Source organism: Delphinapterus leucas, chromosome 6, assembly GCF_059928025.1.
Source record: "Delphinapterus leucas isolate spDelLeu-1000000601 "Yukka" chromosome 6, BTC_Dleu_Yukka2, whole genome shotgun sequence".
Classification (NCBI taxonomy): Eukaryota; Metazoa; Chordata; class Mammalia; order Artiodactyla; family Monodontidae; genus Delphinapterus; species Delphinapterus leucas.
Genome location: NC_143134.1, coordinates 30,187,521 through 30,206,878, shown reverse-complemented (window position 1 = coordinate 30,206,878; position 19,358 = coordinate 30,187,521). Strand labels below are relative to the sequence as shown.

The window sequence follows — 19,358 nt, the reverse complement described above, 5'->3', positions numbered from 1 at the left end:
TCGCAGCAATTCTGACAAGAGCAAGAGGAAACAACTCCAAGGGCACTTACCGGGTCTCCGCCAGAGGCAAAGGAGATGGACTGCATGTGATGATTCGCTATAATCTGCCAGGTCCAAAACAAGAAAAGAGATGTGCCGTTATTACCTTTCCCATGTCTTGGAAAACTTACTGTTTGTTGGCAGGAAATACAAATCCACAAGGATTCCTGATAATTGGTAAAATTCATACCCAATGAAAATAACAATTATAAAAGTAATAACAATAGATAACCCGGAATGAACTTTCACAATGTCAGCCGCTCATCTAGCTGCTTTGCCAGAATCATCTCATTTAAGTCTCACAGCAGCCCTATGAGGTAGGAACTATTGCAATCCCATTTTACAGATGAAGAGCCTGAGGCCCAGAGGGGCTAAGCAGCTGGCTCAAAGCTCTACAGCTAGTTAAATGTAGAGCTGTGACCGAACACAGGAGATCTTAACAACCATGCCTCTTTGAGAAGGAAAACTTCTCAACCACACACCAAAACATGTCAACTGTGCAGTTTCTGTTTCCAAAGACACATGGGGTCTTTGGTACAGACCCCATAGCTGGAGTGGAGGGAAGTGTGGCTGTCTCCTACTTCATCTCATTTGTATCATGAGCACATGAATTAGAAAGCCGGCATCCAAGATCAAAATTGGTGTCCTCTCAGGCACTCTTGTAATTTATCAATTTAAAAACCACCGAGGATGTTCCAAGTTAATTTTAAATTGGGAAATTTCCATTAGCTTTATAAACTGCAGCATACGGTGGGATTTAGTAGACACTGAGTAAATTAGGAGCTGCCCTAAATTTAAAAGGCTACATAAGTCTTCTATGATATTTTTATCTTTTTAAAGACAACATAGTGACATTGAAGTAAATTTCCGGGGGTGGGAACAGCACTCTCATCTCCATCCCAGCATAACCAGGTTTCTTTCTGCACAGCCCCCTCAGGTCCTCGCCGGCAGGCAGGCAGAATTTACAGAGCTGTAATCCTACCATCCAAGGGATTTTTCCAACCATGCTCCAGTAAAACTCAAAGCAAAACTATAACTAAATTACAAGATAAAATTAGATATTTTTAAATGCCTACTTCACTTGTTGGCACTTGCAAAACTACTCAGGATCTAGAAAAGCCTGAGTATATCGATGAATAAAAACAACGAGTCCAGCTCTGTAGCCTGTACCCAAACCAGCTGGATCAGACTAATAGCTGCCCTTTGCAGCTTTCTGAATTCTGCCTCTAGTCCAGGGGCAGAGGGCTCCCAAGAGAGCAATGAGGACATAGCAGTCCCCAGATGATGATAAACTATGACTTCTAAAGTTGTTCATTTTTTGCTTATTGAATTTTTTGTTTATTTAATTTTTGATTCTAAAGCAGCTCTAAAACTGGGGTTTGGAAATCAAAGTGAACACAAAGATTTAAGAAAAAAATGGAAATCATATTTGGCCAACGTGACCGTTACTGCGTGATTGTATGTTGTCCCTTTGGGTAAGATAGACATTGAAAAGGAGAGTAAGAAAATTAGAGCTAATTAACTAAAGGATGTGTTTTGCTCTGAGGGTGTTTCATCTTGCTTCTTCTCCTTGAGAGCTCTGAAAAGGAGAGCTAGCTTTGCCTTTCTGCTGGCTCTCTGGTTTGCGAAGGGTCTGCCCACTCGGGCTCCTTGTATTTGCTACAGCCTGGCCCTTAACTCGGGAGAGGCAGAGGGGTGTGAGCTCTGGGTCCTGCCAAACCTTCCTCAGACTGTGCTCATGTCACCCGAGCTGCCATTCCCCAGACATCCCCCCAGCCCCGCACTCCCTCCCACATCCACATAAACCAAGGGCGGGACAATGAGACCTGGACACGCCCAACCAGCCCCCAACCCGAGGATGGGATGGCCAACCATGGTGACTTCATCGTTTCTGCTCTGAGAGTCTGCCTCTCTCTCCCTTTTTTTATTTTTTGAGGTAGAAGGGAGAATTAGGAGATAAGATCTCACAGAATTGAGGACTGTGGTCTGAGGATTCCTACAAACAAAAGGTGCAGAAGCCACATGAATAAGAATGAAAGAGAACAGACTTGTGGTTGCCCAGGCAGAGGGGGCGGAGGGAAGGACTGGAGTTTGGGGTTAGCAAATGCAAACCATTGTATATAGAATAGATAAACAAGAAGTCCTACTGCATAGCACAGGGAACTGGATTCAATATCCTGTGATAAACCATAACAGAAAAGGATTTTCAAAAGAATGTATATAAATGTATAATGGAATCACGTGGCTGTACAGCAGAATTAACACAACATTGTAAATCAACTATACTTCAGTTAAAAACAAAAGGAATGGAAGTGAGCGTGTGAGGGCAGCGCCGAGCAAGGCGCACCGTGAGCCACCACGGTGCTCAGCAGGAGGCGGCTCCAGAGAAACGCTGAGCCTCTTGCACGTTCTTAATCTGCCACCTAACAACTGGTTACCCATCCCTCGGAAGGGCCGATGAGAAAAGACAGGGGATTATCCATCAGTTGAGTGAGGACAAATGAATGGAGTGAGAAGTGGCATCCACATGTCAAAACACAGCCCAGGTGTTGCCTCTCATTTCTATGCTAGATCTAGAATTTATTTCAACATCTTGGGTTGGGGCAGGGGTGCGGTGGTGTCCCATTCATCCTAAATGAAGCTGGGGATGCTGCTTGCTTACCTGGGGAATACAGAATCAATAATTATGAATATGTATAGCAACATGAAGGTACCCCTAGGCATCCCTGGTAACACACTGCCAGAGTCAGGAAGTGTGTCATTCAGAGGTCTGTGGATTGCCCATCCCTCTCCGTGTAGGCACATCCAAATCCCAGCTCACACTGCCAGCAGCAGAGGCCCAGACTGGGCAGAGCAAGTGAAGGATGGCTTCGTTCCACCTCCCACCTTTATGGTTTATGAGCATTTTCACCTCCTTTGCCTCCTTTGGCCTTTAGAACTCCCCTGCTGGTTCCAGGACAGCTACTCATACACCCACTTTCCCAGCTAAAGGAACTAACAATCAGAGAAACTTAAGATATAGACACTGAAGAAAAACCCAACTATCTTAACAGGGTTTTCCTCAGTAAGCATCGTCATCCCCACCTCAGTCAGTAAGGGCCCCGTCCGCACTGGACATGCCACAGATGCGCCATACTGCACCAACCCATGACACTGTCAACTAAGAGAGGCTCCAAAATAACAATCCACGAAGAAGTAAAAAAATACTGTCAATTAAACCATGACATGCCATCATCTCAAAGATGATAAATCTGAAAACAAAATGTGGACTGTAGAACCACCAAAATACAATATTAAAGAAAGCAAAATAGGTCAAGGACATTGAAAGGAGACCTCTGGGCATACACACACCTCTTTTTACACTATAAGTAAACTGATGAGTTCATGCATTATCCTCAAAAAAAAGGTAATTTATAGCAGAATTCAAGAGACCCAATTCCATCTATCATTCTGTCAGCGACCTTTGGAAGTGGCCAGAGTTTGTGGACTGGTGAAGATTTTACACAAATGTGCTCCGCAGGGACCCGGTAAAGATAGAAGTGGGAAGCCTTGTGCAACAGCCACGGTTTGGGGGCTATGGGCAGGGCAGGGCCTGAGCACCTACAGACCTGTTTCGAGTCTGGGGTCCGCAGGTTCAGGCTGGCGGTGGATATGGTCAGGGAGATGCTCATCCCCGCAAACTGGAGGTTGCTCTTGCCCAGGATGCTGGACAACATTTTGCTCGGAGGCTGTGAAATCAAGCAGCATTATTTTAGATTTCCGTTCACAGGAGGCCACATTGTCAAGGCCTCTACGCTGTTATCTTCCACACCTTCAACCTCCACAGTCCCCTCTCATCGGGCACATGAAGGCAACATTCCAGGAATGAGCTGGGAGTGTGGGATCTGACACTAACACACAAACTCTAGAATATGCAATAGGCAAACTGTAAAGCACCTAATATACACACACTGAGATGACGACTCTGCTGGAAGGTCAGAGATGTCAGTACACCAGGCAGCTCCTGTTGGGGTGTGTCTCATGGGGTCACTCATAAGTCCCAGGAAGGTGCCACAGGCCAGGGCCTGAAGCTTTGCAGCCTCAGAAACCAGTTTCATCCTACCAGGAATCAAACTACTCAGGACCAGACTGAAATGGAGCAGCTCATGGGGCTGATGAGCAGCTAAATGGTCCAGTTAAAACTCAGGGGTCTGGAGCCAGCACAAGGATGGACAGACCCAGTTCTGCTCTAACTGGTGCATCAACCAGCCCTTCAGGACTGTCCTTGGCACAGGAACCCACTAGCTGTCCCTTCCTTCCTTTTCAGAGTAAAACATGCCCTCTTTTGAGATGCCAATTAAGACTAGTTCTTAACCAAGCAGGCATCGCTTTTGAATCCCCTACCAGAGCTATTTAAAAATAGAGATGCCTGGGCCCCACCTCAGAGATTCTGATTAAGCATACCAGGGGTGAAGCCCAGAAATCGACATTGTTTCCACCACTTTCACCAAGAGGCCTGAGAGGGAACCCCGAGACTTGCTGGTCAGGTACCAAGTGGCTGTGAAAGACAAGGTTCCTTATCTCAGTTCTCAGATGCCCTCCTAGTTCCTGTATTCAAGATTCTGGAGCCTTGCCTGGCTTCTATGTCCCCTGTGGGCTGACTGGAACACAGGCTGGCACATCTAGATGAGTCTTCATCCAAAGTTCTCTGCCTGAAACCCAGTTGCTCTGAGGGCTCACAAATGTCTCCAGTCCAAAGACAGAGCTGACCCTCAGCCCTGGGAGCAGCAGAGGCAATCACACAACCTGCCCCAGAGCCTCAGCCTCAGGACAGACTCGGAGATACTCACAGGGATGCGCTCGCCACCATTCAGTCCAGGCATAGAAAAGTCTAGATGGTGGATATTTAATTATGTATTCACTACACACTTAAGAAAAGAGTTTTTCTGAGCTTTGTCTTAATCCAGTTTTTTCTGTCTGGTCCAACCACCTCCAGGATGAAAAGGTCGAGTCCAGGGGTTGAACGTGCAGCCCATGGAGCCAGGTGGCCTGAGCTTGAGCTCAGCTCCACCACCTTCTCGCATTGTGGGTTCATATACCTGTGCCTCAGTTTTTATCATCTGTAAAATGGGGATATTCAATGGTGTTCTAGAGCTGTCTTGTTCCAGCTAATGAGAGACAATTATTAAATTTTTAGGAATTTTATGAGCTGGCCATTAAAAAGAGCTGCTATTAAAAATTAATTTATGTAAACTTACAATTAAATCAATTACATTTTTAAAAAAACAAACAATAAATACTCAAAACTCATCACTTCCTAATTGTTTCCACATTAGCTATTACCTATGCTGTTCAGGTTATTTAGTGTGGACAATGTCCTTGTCCACTACATGTAGTGGGGACACTGTGTAACGGTGACCAACCGCACATCTCTTCCCAACTCCACTTTAGAGATGTCAGGTTAGAGCTTGAAATCGGCCATTGTGGAAGCGTTTATGCCACAGAAACCGGCAAACACAGCAAATTTAGTGCTTCTCAGTCTCCACCTCCAGCCCCAAGAGCCTGTTGTTAAACTATTACCAGCACACCACTGAGGGCATCAACCACAGAGTCGTTCTAATGAAATGAACTAATGTACATAAAGGCTGAGAAGAATGCCTGGCCCTGGTTTACATGTCTTTCGGTGTAGACCTGGGGTGTTTATTTTGACAACCCTATCAGTTAGCCTTGATAGCTAAATGTCCTCGTCAACCACGTGGCAAAGAGGAAATATAAGCTCTTTTTGTTTTTAAAAGTGACAAGAGTCACTGTGAGTTACGCCCTTTAAATCAATAGATGTCTCTTGGCTCCCCTCTGTCCAGCAAAAAAAAAAAAAAAAAGTGACAAGAGCCAGGCCACGGAAAAGAGAAATGGAACAATTGTGTGTGATTAAAGATTCTGAGTGGTGACAGAAGAGAGAAGAAGTAAAAGAGACACAGGTAGACACGGAGCCAAGAGAACAGTACCTTTCTTTTCCTGAAGGCTCCCTTGGCGCCAGGGACGGCTTCGCAAACCCGGCTGATGGCTTCCCTTAAGAGAACAGGAAGAGAGAGATCCATTTTATCCCATCCTTCAGGATTACATAACCCAGACGTTCTACACGTGCAAAAAACAAAACTAAGCAAACCACATCTTAGAGCCTCTGGCTGGCAGTATCCTAATTCTTTCTGTTGCTGTGGTTGTATCCTAAGGGTGGGATATGAATCGATGCCACACTTTCTTTTTTCTGTTTTTAATGTTTGGTTAAGATTATATTTTAGAAAATCAGTACCCTGAAGTGCTGAAGTGTACTCTTCTGGATGTCCTCTCCATGGCCATGGTCATGGCACAAGGCCCAAACCTAATCAAGCATTGCTATTGATTAAGATCTTTCTGAAGTGAGTCAGAATGTAATTAAAAGAAATTTGGTCCTCTGAGTTTTATTCCCAGCTTGTGCAGTTACTAAATATCATAAAATCAAGAGGATTTTGAAGGAGGACAGGAACTCCAGGGGTACACAAATGAGCCAGAAATGAGGCTCTGCATAGGCATTTCTAAAGCATCTACAATGTGCTGGGCACTGTCTTGAGGAAGGAGGCAAGGAGCATCCTAGGTACCAAGGGGGCCTGACAGAAGGACCAGCTGCAGAGGGTCTGACCCACAGGTCTGCCCGGGGCAGGAGGGCACGGGAGCAGTGGGAGGGTGAAAAAGTAAGACTAGACAGAGACTGCTACAGTCCAGAAGCTGGAGGCTGGTGGGGACGTGGCTTGGGCAGGTGCTTGAAAGCAAGCATAGCTCAACTTTGTGACTCGGTCTCAGTGAGAAATAATGGGTGATATGCCAAAGGCGGATCCAAAGTTAGGAGCCCAGAAAGGAGCTGGGTGAACTTCTCAACTCCCACATGGGGAAGGACAAAATAGTAAAAGAACACAGAAAAAAAAAATAGGAATATGGAGAAACACTGAATGATAGAGAAGATAACAGGTCCTTAGAAACATTCCACAAACTTTCTCAGCTGAATACTTCTTGAAATTATTTTGTATCATCTAGAAACATAATTACTGTCACAATACAATGCTTTTAAGAGAAATATGACCTTGTCAAATTAGGTGAGAGACTATTAAGATAAGCTTCACATTTGCCATTCAATCCATTGTACAGAGAGAAGAAAGAAATACTATTTTAAAAGTTCAGATGCCATAAAAACTATAGATTATGAATCACCATGACTCAGAAAAAGTTTGTTTGAAAGAAACAAGTGTTTTTTTGATGTTTATCCTTAGTCATTTATTTTATAATAATATTCTAAAAGTGGTTCTATCAAAATAATCATCCAAAGTATTTTCTAAAGGTAAATTCCTTATTGAAGAGAGTCAAGTTGTTTCTCTAGAGAAACATGTATAAAAAGTATCTATATTTTATCTGTTTAATTTTTAAAGCTTGATGTGCGTCTGCACTGTGCTTATTATTTTAAATGATACATTTAGCTGAGCAAAGCAGCTCAGTCCCTGATAGTCCCAATAGGCTGGAAAGACATTATTTGGTGGAAAGTTTCCAGTAAGTCATTCCTTAAATACCCCTAGTAAGCATCGTATTTCTTTTCCCATCCACTGACGTAGAGGATAAGAGAAAAAAATCAGTCTTGGATGACAGTTTTCAAAAAGGAAATGTCAAATGTCTAATATATTATATAGGTTACACATCATCAAACGTCTAATCTAGTCAGGCTTTGAAGCTTGGGCAGAAGGCCTTGCTGCTTATGTGCCACTTTGGGAGACGGAGGTGGAAACAACCAGTGAGCATTAAGAGTGGGATTGTGGAGAAAATGTTGCAAATAATAAACATGGTCTATCAAACAAATCCTCCCACAGAGAGGCAAGCAAGCATCTCAGAGAACATTCAGAGACTCAATATTTTGGCCTTAAATTTTGCAAATGTAAGACGTTCCAGAAATTTATCAGAGCTCATGGACTCAAGAAAGTCCTAGGGATCCCCCTGTCAGCCAACCTTTAGAATTCTCAAAGAGATTTGCAAACCAAGCTGCTTTTCAGAAGAATGCTCTCCTTTCATCACTGGCAAAAATTTGTTTCTGATGCTCATATAAATTGTGTGTGTGTGAATTCTCACTTCAACCAGGTTGATGGTATCTATTTCTGTTTGAAATAGAAATGTGACGTAACTATTAGTAATTGCAATAGTTAGATGACTGAAATTAGTAACTTGAACTCCAAAGTCTAATTTAAATATAACCATTCTTATCGTCTCTCCTTATTGCCTAGCAGAGTGCATTTTGGTGAGTAGTGCTATTTTAATTGGTTCTTTTAGCAATAATTATTTAGCTTTGTGTAAATCCATTTAATCTCAGTTTGAGCCTCAGGTAGTGACTTTGCCCTGTTTTTAGTAATGGAGAGTGCTTCCTAACATTCTTTCCAGTAAGACCCCATTTTGGTAAGCCAACCCATGACCTTGGAGTTCAGTTAATATGAAAATGGAATATTTGGCACCTCCAGAGTCATCTGAAAGTAACTGAAGCCAGCCCCAAATGCTAATCCTTACTTTCTCATGAGTGCACCATCTTCCCCTTTTGTCTAAAATTCTCATCATTAGAGCCAGTACCTTTGATATTTTAATAGTTTTTTCATTAGAATGTAGTACTGGATCCTTTGAAATCAAGCAGCACCATCTGACTCTCTACTCACCCATCTCATTGCTACCCACCCAGCCTCCCCAAACACACATACACACACACACACATTCATATTTCACAGACTAAAAAGTAAAAAAAAATAGGACATCTGGGTTACTTCTACACTCATTCACTCCTATTCTGGTGTGTGGGGGGGTGCAACAAATGAACACATATAATGGTAAATTGCAATCAATTTCATGAAGAAACAAGAAGGAGAGGTATGTAGAACATGTGGATATAAGTAGTACATGCCACCCCCAAATATGTCTCTCTGGTATAAGGATCATGTTGAGCTGAAGGCAATTGAGAAGAAGCAGATACAAGAAAAGTCCCTTCACTTCCCCTATTGACCTAAAAGCAGGACATAAATTTGTAAAGGCATCCCCTTCCCCTCTCTACCAAGAAGGACAGACATTAATCACTGGAGACAACTCCAGACCCTGATCAACTAAGAGATGCACCAGAGGAATCTGCATAACAAACCTTGTTACTAGCTCTTATCTTCCATAAGTTTCCTCATACATTTACCTTCCCACAGCTTGTCACCCCCAGAAACTCAAAGTCTTTTTTTCTGTGGCTTGTCAATTCTGTACAGATTTTTCATCTTCGTTTAAGATATAAGCCCAAGTTCTAACAGCTTCTTTGAGTTACTCATCACTGAATTTCACTGCGAGCATGTGCACTTCGTGCTTTAATCAAGTTTGGTTTTCTCTTGTTAATCTGTCTTCTGTTAGTCTAATTTGCAGGGTCCCAGCCAAAGAATATAGGAGGGCAGAGCACAAAAGTTTTTTTCCTTCCCTACAGAATAAATGCTGTAATGCATGTCAGTAGGGGGGAAGAGTTACCCAGTGAGTGGCATTTGAGTGCCTGGGCAACTATCCAGGAAAAAGTAAGTTGAGTTCTTATCTTATGCCTTACATGCAAATAAATCCTAGATGGATTGCAAATTTAATTTGTTTGTGATGAACCATAAAAGTACTAAAAGAAAATTGGGAAGACATTTTTAATCTCTGAATCTTAGAATGATACAGAAACCATAAAAGAAAATATTGACACAATATCATAAAAATAAAACTTTATGTGCAAGAAAAAAAATGGTAACATTTCACAGCTGAAGAGATAATTGTCCTAATATAAGTCAATAAGGAAAACATCAAAAACCCAATAGAAAATGAGTAAAAGATATGAACAAAGAGTTTACACAGGAGATAAATGGCACTTGAAAATATGAAAAGATTCTCAGCTTTACTCATAATAAGATTACAAATTAAAGCCTATACTAAAAGTCAATTTTCACAGCCAAAGATTTAAGCTTGATAAGAACTTGTCGGTAAAGTATCCCACATCAGTGAGAATGTAGCTTGGTGCAGCCTCTGTGGGGGCAGATTGGTCATATTCCTAACAAAACCCTTTCATCCAGCAGTTCTACTTCTGGGAATGCATCCTCTAAATACTCTCAGAAACAGGCCAGAAGATTCACGTACACACTATTGATTGCTGCAATGTTTTAATAGAATGATAGGAAACAATCAATACCTATCAGGGGCCAGTTCAATAAATTATGGTTCCTCCATAAAATGGACCGTCAACAGCGTTGTTGATGGTGCCCTCTCCACTCTCACCTCCCTTTTCTCCTCAGCTCCCCCCAGGCCACTCTTGTTCCTACTAACTCTTCTGCAAAGTCGCCAACACCCTCCCTGGCACCAAATCGACAGGCAATCTGCTGTCCTCACTTCCTTGACACACTTCTTTTTCTTGACTTCTTGATCCCACAGTCCTCTGACATCCCCCACCATCCTGGGTGCTCGTGGTCAGTTTCTCACCTTCTCCGTGACTCTACCTCTAAATCACGGAGAGCCCCAAGGATCCGTTCCACCCACCTCCTCTCTGTCCTCTGTGTGACCTGCATGAGTGGATGGTACAATCTGAGAACGAGTTTACTGCCTCAATGTCTTCTGTCTAAATCCACTCGGGGCCAGCTCCTCCCTGGCCCCAGACGGAGCCCCGGGCATGCCCCGTATCTAGTCCACTCACTTCCAGAGAAGAAAATATCCTCAATAACTTACAACTTACTCCATTTTCTTATTTTTAGAGGTAAAAATTCTTAGCCTCAGCATAATAATGAAAACCCAGAACATCATTTAAAGTTAGAGCTCTCCTCCTTCCCTTAGCACTGTCTGGGGTTCAAAACCTCCCAGTGGTCAAAGAAGGAGGTACCTCCCAACCTTCTGGCTGCAGCTTCTGACCCCTTGGCTGCGATGGTGGTCTGGGGGTGCCTATGAAGAAGTCAGGGAGCACTGAGTGACACTGACAGCCCCGGCTGGGCCTTCTGGCCAGGGCTGAGGTTTGCAGCCAACTCCTCCCACAGCCACTTTCCTTGTTTCTTTAAGGCTCCTCCCCCAACCCCGGGAATATTAGGGTGCCCATGCTGTGAAATGGACAGTGTCTGTTCTTCATCCGCCTACATACCTTCCCCCTCCTGGCACCAACACCCATGGTGCAGGTCCAGCCTCTTGCTGCTGACACGGCCCCAATCTTTAGCAGTAAGCATTCCAGGGTGAGTCCAGTGGGCTCATGGCCCCATTAGGGTGCCTCCTGCCCACAGCACCTACCATCAGCGGGAGGTAGTTTCTCCCCAAACACACTCACTCCTGCTTCAGGTCTCAGTGGTGTGGCCCAATGGGCTCCCCAGGCTCTGGGTGACACATGCCAAAGTCAGCGTCATTTGCTGAAAGCCCCTCACTCTATCTGAAGCAAGGGGGAACCACCTGGCCCCTCCCGCATTATCAAGGTAGGGATCACAGGACACGGGACTCCAGCCAAAGAAATCCTCTCTGTAATTCCCAGCCTCATTCATTATACTTTCCAGGTGAGTGTTGGACAAATAACAGCAAAATAGATTCCCACACCCATCTTGTCTTCCCAAACCCTGCCTGGGTGGTCCCACACCATAGCCCTTCGGGACTGCTGGAGCCATGCCCTGACTTGGATCTCAGCTAAACAAAGACAGAGTCTAATTTTACTCTGCAGTTACCTCCATCCACTCCTGTTCTAAGGTGTCTTATTGTCTCTAGCTCCAAAGGCCTCATTTGTCTTTATCTCCAGCCTCATTTTTCTTCCATCTCCCAGGATGTTGGTACCAAGATCTTATAGACAATTACCACATCCAATTGATATCTCCAGCTCATTGTCTAAAGTCTCCTCAGACTTAATCTTTTCAAGCAAAGCCTTGACTGTCCCCACCAAAAGCATTCCTACCCTGGTCTTCCCATGGCGGAAAACGAGACCATGGTCCTCTAGAGAGCTGCCCTCACCCCCACCCAGGAACTGTCCTTGATCCTCCTGTGCCACGCCCACACCAAATCCATCACAGCCCTGACCACCATGGAGAAGGCAAGACATTCTGTGTTCTCAAGAAACCTACAGGGCAGCGGAGGAGATTAACAACTCATGGAATAGCCTAGAGAAAAAAGTAGCCACAGCATGGGCACTATTAACTACTAGAGGGCAATTCTGTCTTTCAGAGAAACGAGAGGGCGTGTACACCCAGTCCACAGAGAAGCCTCATCACTAAAGGAACTGGAAACCAGGGCCGGTAGAAGATCTCTGGAGAAAGTACAGATTGGAACTGGGCCCAGAGGAGCAGCCTTGTCGAGCAGTGGCTGTGCCGGGAAATGGCAGACTGGGTCAGATTTGCAGAAGGACAGCAAAGAGAGGCAGAGGAATTTAGAATTCAGACTCAGGTCTGAGAAGCATCCAGGGATGTGCTGAGGGGTGATAAACAGCAGAGGCCTTTTAAATAGGGCTAATATGATCGAAACAGGATTGAATGGACATTAACCTAGCAGCAGTGTGCAAGACACAGAAAGGGCTGAGAAACAGCAGGCAGGGAGACCAGCCCAGACTTCTGTGGTGAAAATGACAATGAAAAGAGGCCCATTTGGAGAAGAAAACTCACAGGTCTGCCTGATCATGGAGAGTAGAGCTGAGGGTAGGGCTATAGACAGCTCACTTTCACCATGGGGACAGCCTCTCTCCCTCCCCAAGGAGGCATGAAAGCAGCCGATTATCTCCATCATGAAGCCATGAGACAGGCAGGCAATGTATGAGAGCCAACACACAGCAAGGATGGGGCCAGGAGGCTGCCAGCCAGGGTGAGAGGGCATGTGGGGGCCCAGAGTGCTAAGAGGGGCACTTAGAGCAAATGGCTTCTTCCCAGCTTCATCCGCACAAATTAATCGAAACTTCCCAGCACCTACAACCTAAAGCATCATACAGAGTTAAACACAATTTTAAGCATCAAAAATACCTTAATTTGTCAAAAGTAATTTCACCAGAACAGGTTGAAACCACTTAAATCTTCCAACAATAGGTATGTTGCAAGCATAAGTATAGCCATGAATTTTGAAATTTGTGCACCACTTGAAAAATCAGTGAGATGCCAAAGCAAGTTCCCTAATTGTCATAATTTTACAGAATCACCCCTGCCATTTTTATCCCAACATTCCCAATGTTTGTGATTTGCCCCAGACACACATACATAGTAGGTCAATAACTACAGATTGATGATTATTAAACAGATGCAAAAAAAAACCAGTATCCTATAATTTCTCATTTTGAAAAAAAGCCCAATAGGAAACTAGAAAAGAGATTCCTTAACCTTGCTGTACAATATCTCCCAAATTAAAGATAAACCCTTAGGATTGCTAAAAATGTAGAACCAAAGAATAAAGTCCTCCCAAGACAATATTGAAGCTAATATTCCTAATGGTTTAAATAACTAAAGTTCGCTCAAGGTCACAGGTGGTGTCACAGACATCTTTGTTTGAGAGATCAGGGACTTGCTTCATTCTTATGAACACTTTCAATGAATTTTCTTTTCCCTTTTAAAATTCTAACCGTTGGGTTAGAAAAAGTTCTCTACTCCCAATTCAGCTGCTTCAAGATGCTGATAAGCCAATCAAAAAGAAAGTTACACCTCATAATTGCTGTTTATAGCAGGTACAATTTTATAAAAAGCAAGGTCTCAAATAATCGGGATGGGTCCACCCAACCGCACTGTGCTCCAGGCAAGATGGTGCCACTTGCCTTCAGAACGCCAGCCACGAAGGGGCTGAAAGGGGTTGCCCAAAGTAGCGTGGAATCCACAGACCTTGGAAACTTTGCATATATCCGTCTTTACTGCCAGCTTTTTGGAGAGATGCATCTTCTGAGATCAACTACCACAAGCTCTAAAGAGCCCAACTCTGCTGAAATCTGCTTCCTAATAGCAAAGCGGAAATTCAGAAGCAAGCAAACCTGACCTCAAAGTCTCTGACCCTTTGGATACACATACCAAAAACACAAGGGGACCTGACTTTTGCCAGGCTCTGTTCTATGTGCTTTCAAGGGATGGCCTCATTTAATCCTCACACATCCTTGGAAGGTAGGAGCATTGATGCTGGTTTTATAGTTGAGGAGATGGAGGCACAGAGTAGTTAAGCAACGTGCCTGAGATCACACAGCCAGCAAGCGCCTAAGCCTGCTCAGAGCCCAGGGAGTGAACCCACAGCTTTAAGAACAGGCCACGTGGGAGGTCCACGGAGATGGCACGTTTTCTGAACTCCAGTCTCTCTCTGGACCTAGGGAGAGCCCATCTCCTAGGGCTTGTTCCTCAGCAAGGTCACCCACAATAGGACTCAGAATCTCAGAGTTCTAACAAGCACAGGACCACGTAAGGCCTTGGAAATCCTCAACACCAATTCTAACCCACCAGAAGTGGTGTGCAAGATGGGAACCGTGGGAACCAGAAACCAGGTGCCATATGTACAAAATCTACATTGAGTGGATAAACAAACCACGTTCAGAGGGCTCAAGTGAAACTGTGCTGGGAGTGAAAAAGAGCAGGGACACACACACAACATCAACCAGCCTGAACAAAATTATGTGGCATGAAGGAGATCAGACAAAAAAGAGTATGTGCTGCGTGATTCCAGGCATATAAAAACTCCAGGAAATGCACACTAATTATAAGTGCTGATGCTGTGTGGGTGTCTGGGAGGCGGCAGGAGGCAGGAAGGGGCCTGTTCCCATACTCCCTGGGAGAAGCCTAGGCCCAGGATTTCCCATCATGTCCCCCGAAGGTCAGGGCAGGCCTCCATCACCAAGTCTCTCTGTGGCTCTAGTCTTGACTGAACCGCCTAAACCTGGGCCAAACAAACACCTGGTCTTCCTTCCCTCTGTCCTCTGTGTTCACTTTTCTTTGTAAACTGGCGGCTACAGCATTGTGGGTGACACTTTGGCCAGGCAGCTCAGACACCTGGGCCATGCCTGATCCCGTGCTGTGCTCTCTACCGCACTGCAGACTGAGAACCCATTTCCCAATGAGATCTTTCCTTTTAGGATCCTGTGGGTGGATGGATGCAGGTCTTGGAGCAGGCAGCTAAAAATAGGCTCAGCCAACAGGATCTCGAATGCAGCCCTGTTAACAGCCCTGTGTCACACACAGACACATCCTCTGACATTATTTTCTGTATAGCATGACATTTTGACATCTTAAAGAACTTTTCTAGCTGGAGAGACACCACCCCTCTGGGGTTAGTCAATTCTTAGAGACAGCAAAGGGCCCGGTCGGATCACCTATGACATGCAGATTAACCAGTGCAGGGCCAGGCCTCCTCTCCTGGCCCCAGAGGCAATATTCCTCTGCCTTACTCATCTCAGGACCAGGTGCCAGGCAACTGTGACCAGCCCTATAGCTCAGAGCCCGCAGGAGGTGCCCGAACTAGCCATCCTGAGCTGTCCACCCTGCCCTGCCTTGTCTTTCCCATGGAGACCCCAGTAAAGGCTCTGGCCTAAACCTCTCTCCTGTCCTCTGCCTCCTGCCCACCCTGGTGTTTCCCCCTGTGGCCCCCGATATCAAGGTGCACTGGGGAGCGGGGAGCTAATGCCAGCCTCACAGCAACTCCGGAGGCAGTCTCAGTCAGACAGCTCCTCCTCTCTACTCTTGGTGGGGGGCGGGCCCTCTTTTTTTTTTTTTGCGGTACGCGGGCCTCTCACTGCTGTGGCCTCTCCCGTTGCGGAGCACAGGCTCCGGACGCGCAGGCTCAGCGGCCATGGCTCACGGGCCCAGCCGCTCCGCAGCACGTGGGATCTTCCCGGACCGGGGCACGAACCTGTGTCCCCTGCATCGGCAGACGGACTCTCAACCACTGCGCCACCAGGGAAGCCCGGGGCGGGGGTCCCTCTTAGTGAGCTCCCCCTGTCGGGGCAGCTGCTGAGGGTCACAGGCGGGGGAGGAGCCCTGGGGAGTCAGACGAGGGGAGGGCAGGGAGAGCCAGGTGACTCCGCCCACCCACACACCCACGCCCACCTCTTTCGGCGGTCTACTTCGCTGGTCCCAAAACGTCCTCTCTTGTCACCATTTTATTAATAAGACGACAGATTATCATATAACTCTAGAAGACGAGCGGCGTGGAATTCAGGAAGCCAAAGTACAAATTCCTAGAAATAAATGCTCCATAGACACAATGGGTTGCTTTTCTCAGAAATATGTTTAATATCAGGAAAGAGCTACAAGGCAATCAGTCAAAAGGATGATTGCCAGGCCCCGTGGGAAAAGACAGGGAGGCCCCCAAAGAGGTGGGGAAGTGCAGGACAGGGGCCAGGGGAGGAGCCGCAGGAGGGACATGAGCAGGCCGGCTGGCTGGCGGAGGGTTGGAGAATTCGGAGCACGGGAGTCAGCACCCCCCGCCGCCGTGGGCCTCAGAGGTGGCGAGGAGTGCTCCTGGGGCATGGGGCCCCCCTCCGCGGATCCTCAGAAAGTGCCTTTCAGTGAGAGAGTACATCTGCAAGGCAAGAGAGCACATGCTGGTTTTATTCGTCCTCAGGTATAAATGGTGTTAATCCCACCCCTTCCTGGGGGAGGCACAGCCTCATGGTGATTTTTATCTAGACAAGCTCTGTTTCCTTTCTCTGATCATTCAACGAGCTCCATTCATCATAGGCTCCTCTATTTGGAGAGAGTTCCCTTCTTAGTCCTCTTGTCTGGCTTTCTGTCCGTATTTGCCTGTTTCTATGTAGGTGTGAAAACGAAGTCCCTCTTGTTGAACTTGTGGAGGAGAAAGGACAAGAGGGCACAAGACAGGGCCGTGAGGGAAACATTAGAGATAAACTTTCAAAGAAATATACTTGGGCAGTTGCTGTGTGGAGGTAATTCTCAATTTAAGAGGCAGAGCGAGAGGGGACCGGGATCTGGGACCTGGAGGGTGGGTGTTCAGGCTCCCTGCAAATGAGGAATTTAAGCTGTAAGAAAGGGGCTCGCACGCACACACACACACACACACACACACACACTGTGCTAAGTCAGCACCCCAAGAGTGAGGGAGCTAGCCTCTGCTGTGTGCCTCCACGCCCCTCATCTCCCTGAGCTGCCACCCCTGAGATGTAGGCACCATCCTTCCCCTTGGGGAAAAATAAACTAAGATAAAAGGAATTAAGCTCAGAGAAGGTACTTAATTCTTCCCAGAATCACATCGCATTAGAAGAGTCAAAATCTGAATTAGATACTCGAGCCTCCACAGCCGGGCCTTTCCCAGCCCTGAGTCTCCTTAGAGGCTGTGGTGGGGAGGCCCTGGCCACCTTAACTCATCAGATGCACCCAGTGACCCAGGGGCCATCCTGCCATCAGCCTCCGTGAGCAAAGAAGCGGGCACCCCACGGTCACACAGGAAGAAGGGACGAGCCCTGTCAGGCCGGGACATCCGGGTGTGGGTTGTGATCTTGCCCCGTTGTCACAGTGCACAACCACCATGGGCAGCACCACTGGGTGTGCAGCACTGCTCGGTGACACTGGGCACGGCTCCAGAACCCTGAGACTTCATCTCTCAGGAGGATGCTCAACACTCCCGAGCTGCCTTCCAAAGCTACCCAAGCACATCATCGGGTCCACACAGAATCCCATGAACACACACGATGGATGGGCGCACAGCATTGATGAGCCAGGTCAGGAGAGGGCCTTCAGATGCAGCGTCTCACTAAGACGACAAGACACGGGGGGCAGACATCAAATCCCTGTCCATTTCCCTCTGCTGGGGAGGCCGGCAGGTCAGCCGAGACCACGAGGCCAGCACTGGCACTGGGGTGGGCCTGGGCCAGCCCTTCCCTCATGGGGCTCGAGCGTGTGCAGAGCAGCCAGACCCTGTGGGCAGCAGGGACGGACAAGAAGAGCCGTCCGCACAGGGTGGGCTCAGAACTGACATGAGAAGGGAAACCAAATGCACGAAGTGAGGAGAAGGAAGGACCACATCCAGCCCCACACTATGTGACATGGTCTCAGAGAAAGGAAAGACCACGGGTCTCCAAGTGCAGGGTCAGAGCAGGGAAATCCTTGGCCCTCTGGGCACAGGCTGGCTCCCCGCCCCAGGGGTTTTGGCAGGCTCTCTGTTGAGAAGAGTGCCAAGCCCAGTGCAGGACAGGGGAGGGCAAGCAAAGACACAGAAATGAAGAGGAGGGAGGTTGGGCCTGGAAGGCAGCTACAGAGCACAGAGGATGCCCAGAAGCAAGACCTTGAACGGGAACCAAGGATGCAGGCAAGTAAGCCACAAGGGTGGTGTCATGAACGCTGGGGGAAATTGTGTTGTTGAAGAGACATAAGGAAAAAAACTACTGGGAAGTAATATGAAGGTTTGGTAATGTAGAAACAAATAAGAAAGACTCTTTTCCTTCCAACAGCAGTGAGCACATAGAAAGGGGAATAGTGGGGTGAAGGGTGGGGAACCCCATGCACATCGAGGCCAAAACTGTGCAAGACACAGGATGGAGTGTAACACGTGGGGCACGGCCTGCATGAAGACAAGCTAAAATGTTACCACAGGACATAACAAGGTCTGAATAAACGTCCCCAGATATAAAGACATACTAATATTAAATGTAAATTCTCTCCAAAGCAATAAATTAATTTGATTATAATTGTAATCCTAATGAGATCTTTTTGCACTGAGCAGTATGATGTTAGACTGCATAAGAAAGTTCAAAAATTGTGAAGAAATGTTTTTAAACAGAAAGAAAGTCTAGCAAGGGGCAACACCTCCTATGAGATCAGAAATATGATACCATCACCACAAAGATCAGAACCGTAGGTTATTGGTACACCGAAGAAAAATCCATCAGCGGACTTAAATAGGGCCCAGAAACAGAGCCAAAGAGATAAGGGAATTTAGTAGATGATAAGGTGGAATTTCAACTCAGTGGGAGATTCCAGTTTGGGCACCTGTATCTTATTACAGGTGAAAAAAAGACCCAAATATAAAAAGTAAAGTGAAATATTAAAAACTCATTAGTATAATCTCACAGTGAGGGAGATATTGTGTTGCAAAATATTTCCAGCACATATAAAATGTGCAAGAAGTGCCCCAAAATTGATAAGAAAATGAAAAAGTACCCAATAGAAAAACAGGCAAGTGATGTAAAAGTGATTCATTAAAAAGGAAATGAAACCGGCCAACAAATATGTGTGAGAAGATGCCACCTTTCTGGAACACAAAAACCTCAAAGGAAAACAACAGCAACATTGTTTTGACCATAAAACTGGTAAATTAACAACATTAAGACCCCGTGCTACAAATTTGTGAAGAAAGGACTGCGTTCATAAATT

General features: G+C 46.0%; 1 protein-coding gene across 1 annotated transcript in view; it reads right to left on the bottom strand.

Moving 5' to 3' along the window:
- The window catches only part of SHC3 (SHC adaptor protein 3), a 140,958-nt gene that overhangs the window by 56,390 nt on the left and 65,210 nt on the right, over window positions 1–19,358 (bottom strand). Inside the window, exons 3-5 of the mRNA XM_089912927.1 lie at window positions 6,024–6,087; window positions 3,648–3,767; window positions 51–104 (exon numbers count right to left, since the gene is read on the bottom strand). Coding sequence (XP_089769053.1) covers window positions 51–104; window positions 3,648–3,767; window positions 6,024–6,087 — 238 coding nt within the window. The remainder of the gene's footprint in view (window positions 1–50; window positions 105–3,647; window positions 3,768–6,023; window positions 6,088–19,358) is intronic.